Source organism: Zingiber officinale, chromosome 1B (assembly GCF_018446385.1).
Source record: "Zingiber officinale cultivar Zhangliang chromosome 1B, Zo_v1.1, whole genome shotgun sequence".
NCBI classification, from domain to species: Eukaryota; Viridiplantae; Streptophyta; class Magnoliopsida; order Zingiberales; family Zingiberaceae; genus Zingiber; species Zingiber officinale.
In genome coordinates, this window is record NC_055986.1 from 171,584,352 (window position 1) to 171,592,823 (window position 8,472).

Below are 8,472 nucleotides of genomic sequence, written 5' to 3' on the forward strand. Positions count from 1 at the left end.
ATGCTAATTTATTTTTTTTCTTTTAAGTATTATGTTATTTTTCTAACTTTAACTCAAATTGTCATTGTATCAAAAAGGGAGAAATTACTGGTATAATTAGCATCAATGATCAAACATAGATTTTGATGAATGATATAAGGATTAAAGTTAGATATTATATTTTATAACCTGTTTATCAAGTATGTAACACTGAAAGACTTGATGAGACTTGCCACTAGGATGAAGTCTAGTTAAGTCTAGAGGACTTGATAACTGGCACAGGAAGATCATATAGGTTGATATTTGATAGGAAGTCCAATTGGGTCCACGAGACCTAACAACTGGCTAAAATCCAGATGAGACATCTGTATGAAGTCCTAGTGGGTCGAGTGTCAAGTAAGTCTGCAATGGTAAGTAAGATAAGCATGGGAGGAGAGTAATTCAGTGAGGACAATTCCTAGTGGAATTGTAGATGCTGGTCCAGTTTAGATTTATTTTGGAAGCCTAAATTGAGACTATAATTAGATCTCGATTTTAGTAAGACACAATCTAATTAATAATGTTGTCTTATTTCTATTATGTTAATTCTATTTTTCAGGGCACATTTATTATTTGGACTAACGGGTTTTGCAAAAGCTAAAATGCATAACTAAACCTCAGATGAATAGTGTTCGAGACACTTTAGAGCTGCGGGGAGGCACCTCGGAGCTTAGTGGAGGCGCCCTGAATATGACGAAGGTGTCCTCGTGCGAATAAACTTCAGGGATAGAAATTTGCTGAGCGAAAGCATCTTGGAGCACATTGGAGGCTAGCGCCTTGGAGCCATTGGAGGCATCCTCACGTGAATAGAAACCAAGAACTGCGGACCAAATAAGTGTTGTCGGAGGCGCTTCCAACGCTGTTTAAAAGGAGGTTTCGAGCAGAGGTTGAAACATTACTTCACTATGCTAATCCGTGACCATCTGGCTACTCCGACATCATCCTACTCCTTTTCTGTGACACTGTTACTACTCAACTACGCCCAACCATTATAGACAAACTGACATCAATACACGAATACTTTCACTTCGATATATTGTATTGATAACATTTATTTTAAAATCATTTATATTACTGTTTAAAGGAAGTATAAATTATTACACTTTTTTTATTCTTCTTTTTTAATCCATCATTTATTAGTAGATCATTCATCAAAAAAGTCCAACGAATTTGAATGTTAGAGATAAAATAAACCAGCTACGTTCTATTTTGCACTTTTAGAATGAATACTATATTCTTTTTTTCTCCAATGATGCTAATTTGTATTCGATTCGGGAGAATAATCATTCTTGCATTTAGGTAAAAATGTATTTGAATATTATTTTAATGTGTATAATTTTTGCAAATTAAATATAGGAATGGTGAATATAATATTCATTTCGTTTAAAAGGATCAAATTATCATATGGATTAAATGTACCGGATACAGTTCAATTTAGTTAAATTTGATAATAATCCTCTCGCTTAGTCGTATCTGGTTCATATCTAGCTAACATTTTTTTTTTAAATAATAATAATATTCCGAGTCCAGCTAACAATTTAACTAATTTTTACACGAGTGAATGATATCTTTGATCTAGAGTATTTGTTGATCAAAGGTACCATTCATTCGTGTAAAAATTAGTTAAATTGTTAGCTTGACTCGGAACATTATTATTATTTTTTAAAAAATGTTAGCTAGGAACAAGATACAACTAAGCAAGAGGATAGGCCTAATCAAGTTAATTCATGTGAATGGACATGAAATGAATCAACATTCCATGCTCACTTATCCAACTAAGGACGAATTAAATGATATTCTTTCACTTATTTATCCACCCACTCTCAGTTATCTATGAAATAGGATGCACTAACAATACAAATGACGCTTACAATTTGGCTACAACTGCAATAAAACGCGAAGAAATGACTCATTCGTTTGTCAAATGAGTCAAATTAAGTTTCCCATATATCTTTGTTCACATACCATAATCCAAAATCTCCATGAGAAGCTTTTCACAAAGAGGATAAGTAGTGTAAATCCCCACAAAAGGAAGTCATCATATATATAAGATTTAGGCCTACAAGTAGTAGACGAAACTAAAGAGAGCCTACTTTAATGACATGAGGCAACACAAAACCCCTGATACTCAGGCAATCAAAAACTTGCAATCTAAGCACCTTTAGTCAAAACCTTTGAGTTTCTTGATCGCAGCAGTGATATTGGGAACGGCATTCCGAAAAGCTTGCCACTGTTCAATCGTCAGACTTATGCCTGAGGATACAGCATGAAATGGATCAGCATGAGAAAAAATAATTCTAGCAGCAATTGTGAATGAAAATTGATTTATGTAGTTGAAGAAAGAGCCAAGTCACTGTAGTGTAAGGCTGACCGAAATGCCGTACTAAGAAGAAGTGAGTCTAAAATCAGATACTTTCCCAATGGCTCAGGGCCATACCGAAATTTCTTTAAGGACACTAAAATTTTTAATAGAGTCTAGTAAGCACATTCCGACCAAGAATTTTAACCAATCAAGAATAATAATGGCCAAGTTATACCTTTAAAGTCATCCGACTCCCATATTCACAGTACTAAAAATCAATTTTAAAATCCAAGAATACTGTTCAACTACAATGCAAGAGGGCATTATTAGTCTATGATCAATGAAGCACCAGTTAGAGATATTGCCTCATAAAATACACGATTCATATTCACAAGAAATTGGAATAAGAATAGCACTTTCCTTTCAAAAAAAAAAAAAAAGTGGGCTTGAAGGCTTCTACTATATATTATCTTCAAAGAAAACAGGATAGTAATGGATACAAAGTTACGGCCACTTTAGTAACATATGCAATCTTATCCTTGAGTAAGAAAATTGTATTATTACCATGGCAAAGAAATTGGTCATCAAGTTTTTCAAAAGTGGAACCATGAAGGTTTGGAAATGTCTCGTCACAATGTAACAATTGCGGATCTCAATGCACAGATTTTCAGAAGACTCAAATCGCTCTCGCTAATTATGTGCAACTAGAACCCAACAAATGCATTCTAAGATATGATGAGATCAATGCATTTCTGTGACTTGTACTGTTGAAGAGCCCAAAATCCAATATGGTATCATTGTGTGGTTCTACTACTAGCTCTTCTATGCATGTTTGTTTGTTTATATGCCTTTCTCTCTTTCCGAAAGCTAGATGTGGAGCTAAAATTCACATATGAACTCTCTTCTTCTACATTCTCCATGGTTATGAACTCTCGTAAAAAAGTTTTGCATTAAAAAGCGACAACACTGAGTTGAACATGACTGTTTCACAAAGGCTTAACAAATACTCTTACTATTCAAAGTTTTTTTTTTTTTTTTTTTTTAAAACACCAATATGCTTATGACTATTTCATGAAGACTCTGTGAAAAAATATTATAATACAAAACATAAAAATTCATTATGAAGAGTGTGTTGCCAAATAGAGCGAGAATCCTTAAAATGTCAATGTAGCATCTTCGAAGCTTCCATGTAGTCAAGTTCAACCGGATTGTTTTGATGTAATTGACAAAGTGTTTAACGGCTACTAGTTCAATGGCTTAGAGGCCTGTAATGAGGTGAATGTGAGGTAAAACATAATATGGTGCAAGATTGGAGGGCTTGATTCTAGCTAGTTGACTAGACGGTTGAATCAATTGAAGGACAAAGAACACGGTTTTGCAAAAATATCATTTGGCACTAAACTATGTTGCAGAGAACAATGTTTTAACCCTACGGGATCTATGATGATCGAACAATCCTCTACAACTAGTCAAACAACGCAGTGGCAGCCAGCATTGGGAAAGCTACACAACAAAGGGGAAAATCTTGAGGTTTTATACCCAAAGATGTTTTCAGGAAGTAGAAGCCTCCAGTTCAAATGGACTCGTAATGGGGACGCTGACCCACCGGTCAAGCTTTCATCCCGGCGCGCCAAAGACGGCTTAGCACAGCATCCAGCCAACATAATGTTTGGACCGACGGAGTAGACGATTTAGTGGGAACACTGTTGAGAAAAATTGTTGAGAGAAACCCTCTTTGGGACTTTTGAAAAACGAGGGCCCGATAGCAAAAAACTAGGAGTTTTTTTTTTCCCGGCATGGAAAGACCACAGTAACCAGGTGCTCAATCAGGAAAGAATATGACTCAGAAGAAAAGAACAAGAATACCTTTGGAGGAAGGCAGTTCTTTGCCGTCTTTCCGATAGTACTCTCGAATAGACACCAGCGTCTTTCCTTTGAAATCCTGAAGTGTCACCCTTCGCCTATTTGACAACTGCCATGGAACAAAATAAACAAGGATCAGCAGAAAAAAAACCCTAGGATTTGGCTACCCCCGCTCCCGTCCGAACCATCAATAGATGCAGTACACTCACGCGGCAAAGGATGAGAACACCCTGATCGTCGTACTCTTTTGGTCTGCGACTCCTCGTAGTGGAACTCCCACCCTCCGCTTCTTCCTCTCGATCAGCTGGCGGTTGCTCCGCAGATTCTTCTTCTCCCTTTAAACTGATTGCGGGAAAGTCTTCCACAGCCTCTTCATCCTCAGACTGCTGCGACTCGAGGAAGGACTCGACGATGCCGCGGACGAAGAGCTTGCGGACGCCGCCGGAGAGATCGAGGCCGAGCCGCTTGCTGGCCATGGAGCGGACCATGGATTCGGACGTAGAGGACATGTCGGATTCGCGCAGGATTTCGACCACCGCCGCCTCGATCTTCCGATTCAGCTCCTCCTCCTCCATTGCTTCGGAGTTCTCGACTTTCCTTCGCCTCTATGCTACAACAAGCTACTTCGATGGTGCATTAATAGGGCTACATGCCATTTATTGGGGCTGCATGCCTTCTGTCTTTTTCAATTTTTTTTTTAAAATTTAAATTATCATTTTAAAAATCCTTATAATTTAGATTTATAATTGAAATATTTCCCTTTTTTTTTTTTTTTTTTTGAAATTTTAATTATTTTATAATAAAAACAAATTTAAATTCGAATAGTTGGCAAAGCGGCCATTTTAGAATCCTTGTGTTTCCCGTGCACGCGACTTTTACATCTGACCGTTAGTTTATAGAGTTTGACGACTGACGAGATCGAACGGTAGGAAATACGAGGATCCTGACACCAGCACCGTAATATCCGTGCGCCGTACTCGATTTGTTCGACGGTTCCTGAAGCGAGTTGGCGAGGACGCCAAAATAGGTGCGAGAGATACTACAAGGAAAAAGGGGGAGTGAGAGAGAGAAGTCGATTGTTGGGCAGCTCGCTTCCTCCGACTTGACTTTCCGGCTATCGGTGGAGGTGCTCATCGTGCTGAATGCTATGCTGGTTGCCTCTTCGATCGTCTTCTTCGCTGCTTTCTAGGGTTTCTCCGGTCTACAGTGCTGGGAGTGTGAAGATTGTCTCTATGCTCTTCTTTTTTAGCCGGTTCTAGTTCGCTGAATGAGCTTTCAGATAGGTTCTTTTCCGGTCGTTCTATCTGAATTTCTGTTAAGAGACTTGATGCCTGTGCTACTTCTTTGCTGCTTTTTATCTTTTTGATGAAATTCTTGTTAAGAATACCCAATTGTATCGGAGTTGTTCTAGCAGCCTGGAACGTTTAGTTTTCAGGCACTTGTTTACGGGTGCTAGAAGTTTCTAATCCTCTTAGGATACTGTTTCTTACATTTTCAGTAGCATTGCAGTTGGGGTTTAGTTCAGGTTTGAAATCAAGTGAACTGAAAGACAGTATTCTCACTTTTCATGTCTAAGGCTATTTATTCTGATGTAGTATTCAGTGTACCAGAACATAGCGAGTAGTAGGGAAAAAAGTGTCTTTTTTAGTGGATTGGATGCCTTGTCATGGGAATGAATTCAGAATAAGAAAGGCACTGGGGGAGTCATGAATTCTAGTATAGATGAGATTACCCTCCTCCACCAAGCACAGGCCAGGGTCACATCCCATCATCATATGGTTGTGAGAGGGATTGGAGAAGAAATCGACTTGGAGATTGGGCCTGGAGATGATGACCCAACATTCTCCAGCACCACCCTTGTAGGCGTACCTACGCATGAATCTGTCGCTCCTGAAGATCAAGATGACCACAAACAAATACTTTTGGCATCTCAAGTTCCCACCGATGATCAGTCTCAGTTAGTGAAGGCACCTCAGGGAAAAAGAAAAAAGAAGGTAGTGAAAAAGTGGAGGGAGGAATGGGCTGATACCTACAAGTGGGCCTGTGTAGATATGCATGAGGGTACAGCTAGGATATTCTGTTCTGTTTGTAGAGAATATGGAAGGAAACATCGGAGGAATCCATATGGAAATGAAGGGAGTAGGAATATGCAAATGAGTGCACTGGAAGAACATAACAACAGCTTGCTGCATAAGGAAGCTCTTCGCCTACAGATGGCATCTAAGGACAAGGTTCTTCATGTTGATAAACCTGTTTATGTCAAAGGTTAGTATGTCTCTTGTGCAGTTACCTTTTTTATTATTGCTATTAGTTTATTAGTGCACCTAGCTATCTACAGTTGGTAATTTTAATGGGAAGTGCTGCAATTGTGATTCTTGAGAAGCTTAAACTTTTCCCATATGCATACCTAAAATTTCTAAATTATGAGGATATGTTCCACGTTCCATGACCATTAGTTTCATTGTATCTTCTACCAATCGCTTCTTGATAGAGAAAACCACCACCATAAGTTGTTTGTCTTTGCGCTCCTTAAAGCACTTAGATGTCACAATTGATGGATGCTTTTGAAAGGAAATGTTATAGATTTGTCTGAATCTTTGTGGTTGATCATTTTGTTTTGTTATTGTTGATAGATACCCCTTATATTTCACAACCGATGGATGCTTTTGAAAGGAAATGCTATAGATTTTTATACCTGAATTTTTGTGGATGATCCTTTAGTTTCATAATTGATGATAGATACTAATGAATTTTGATGGTCTAATTTCTTGCATGCACTCTACTAAATTTGGAGACAAAGATGTATGACCCAGGACATTTTGATGGTTCTATTTTGTGATTATCGAAGATTAGATTTGCAATTATATTACTCAAAAGCCACTATAACTTTCTTAAGATTTCGTCCATGAACTGATTATTTCATCTATGATGTAGATATTTTTTCTTTGATTATAACTACGCTGTTTCTTTAGCCTTTGCCATAATAAATATTCTGTTATGCTAAATATTCTGCTTGCAACTTCTACTTGGAAACCTAGCATTAATGTCAAAGTCTGCCAGTTCAATTCTTGAGTCAGTTTTGAGAAGGGACCCTCATGAAGTTGAGTTTATACAATCTGTTCAAGAGGTGGTTCATTCTTTAGAGCCTGTATTGCTGAAAAACTCTCAGTAAGTACCTATAACTACTACTTTGTTCGAGGAAGTGATATAACCTTAGTTAAATGTTATTCTTGATGAAGTCATTCAAAACACTACATTCCTTCGACAGGTATGTCCATATCCTTGAACGTCTGTTGGAACCAGACCGAGTGCTAATTTTTCGAGTGCCATGGGTTGATGATAGGGGAGAGGTTCATGTTAACCGAGGCTTTCGAGTGCAGTTTAGCCAGGTCCTAGGTCCATGTAGGGGCGGCCTTCGCTTTCATCCATCAATGAACTTGAGTATCACAAAATTTCTAGGTTTTGATCAGGTAATTCAATTTTAGATGCTCTTCTTTTTCCTTACCAGATGTTTCCATATGCCCTTATTCTCTTAGTCATATTGAGTTTCTGTTAAATTAGAAATCTCATTAGGTGTTGAATCATTATAGTAGCCTGAGATTATGTTTGCACTTGCAAATCTTGGTCAATAGTTTGCTATTTAATAGAAGAGGTTGTCAAATTTTAATATTTTTTCTTTTTGCAGACATTAAAAAATGCTTTGTCTCCCTATAAACTTGGAGGAGCTGGGGGTGGGAGTGATTTTGATCCAAAGGGAAAGAGTGAGTCAGAGGTAACTCTTTTTTTGTGCCTATTATGTAACGATATTACTGTATCTAGTTTATAGTATTATTAACATGTACAAACCATAGCAGATCATGCGATTCTGTCAAAGCTTTATGGACGAGCTATATAAATATCTGGGTCCTGACCAGGTAGGACAAATAATTCCAGTGCTCAGCTGAATAATCCTATAAGGAAATTCACGTATTTTTCTGATCTATAGGATCTTCCTGCAGAGGACATGGGTGTTGGTCCAAGGGAAATGGGTTACCTCTTTGGTCAGTATAGGCGTCTTAGTGGTCATTTTCAGGTATGTGTTCTCCTCCCTATCTTCCTTACTGGAATTTGCAGGGATAAACTTTTTATTTCTATAATGGAATTTCAAAATGCTTAGCCTCCTATAGTTATGTTTGAATTACTTGCACAACTTTGCATAATGCTTCCTCTGTCAAGTTAGTTTGTATTTATATTTTCCTTAAATTCCCTTTATTCATGTAAATTTTTTCAACTTCATTTGTTTGACAGTT

General features: G+C 37.7%; 2 protein-coding genes across 5 annotated transcripts; one reads left to right on the plus strand and one right to left on the minus strand.

The window, feature by feature from the left end:
- Nucleotides 1–1,924: 1,924 nt before the first annotated feature.
- LOC122021613 (RNA polymerase II transcriptional coactivator KELP-like) lies at nt 1,925–4,831 on the minus strand. Its single transcript, XM_042579782.1, has 3 exons — nt 4,393–4,831; nt 4,187–4,292; nt 1,925–2,271 (listed from the first exon to the last, which is right to left on the minus strand). Exons 1-3 carry the CDS (start codon nt 4,756–4,758, stop codon nt 2,180–2,182), a joined length of 564 nt encoding a protein of 187 aa, XP_042435716.1. The 5' UTR covers nt 4,759–4,831; the 3' UTR covers nt 1,925–2,179.
- Nucleotides 4,832–5,166: 335 nt separating this feature from the next.
- Nucleotides 5,167–8,438, plus strand: LOC121992559 (NADP-specific glutamate dehydrogenase-like). Of its 4 annotated transcripts, none has more exons than XM_042547032.1 (6): nt 5,167–6,448; nt 7,222–7,351; nt 7,452–7,653; nt 7,869–7,955; nt 8,035–8,097; nt 8,182–8,438. In XM_042547032.1, the coding sequence occupies exons 1-6, from the start codon at nt 5,890–5,892 to the stop codon at nt 8,317–8,319; spliced, it is 1,179 nt and encodes a 392-aa protein (XP_042402966.1). In that variant the 5' UTR covers nt 5,167–5,889; the 3' UTR covers nt 8,320–8,438. The 4 variants fall into 4 exon arrangements, with proteins under 4 accessions (XP_042402966.1, XP_042402959.1, XP_042402975.1 ...); XM_042547025.1 differs by having other exon boundaries at nt 8,169–8,437; XM_042547041.1 differs by having other exon boundaries at nt 8,038–8,097; nt 8,182–8,437.
- Nucleotides 8,439–8,472: the final 34 nt, after the last annotated feature.

Coding starts and splice junctions, on each gene's coding strand:
- LOC122021613 (XM_042579782.1), bottom strand. CDS start 4,758: ATGGAGGAGGAGGAGCTGAATCGGAAGATCGAGGCGGCGGTGGTCGAA. Junction 4,293..4,392: donor GTGTTCTCATCCTTTGCCGC/GTGAGTGTACTG, acceptor GTTCCATGGCAG/TTGTCAAATAGGCGAAGGGT. Junction 2,272..4,186: donor AGAACTGCCTTCCTCCAAAG/GTATTCTTGTTC, acceptor CTGTATCCTCAG/GCATAAGTCTGACGATTGAA.
- LOC121992559 (XM_042547025.1), top strand. CDS start 5,890: ATGAATTCTAGTATAGATGAGATTACCCTCCTCCACCAAGCACAGGCC. Junction 7,654..7,868: donor AATTTCTAGGTTTTGATCAG/GTAATTCAATTT, acceptor TTCTTTTTGCAG/ACATTAAAAAATGCTTTGTC. Junction 8,098..8,168: donor AATATCTGGGTCCTGACCAG/GTAGGACAAATA, acceptor TCTGATCTATAG/GATCTTCCTGCAGAGGACAT.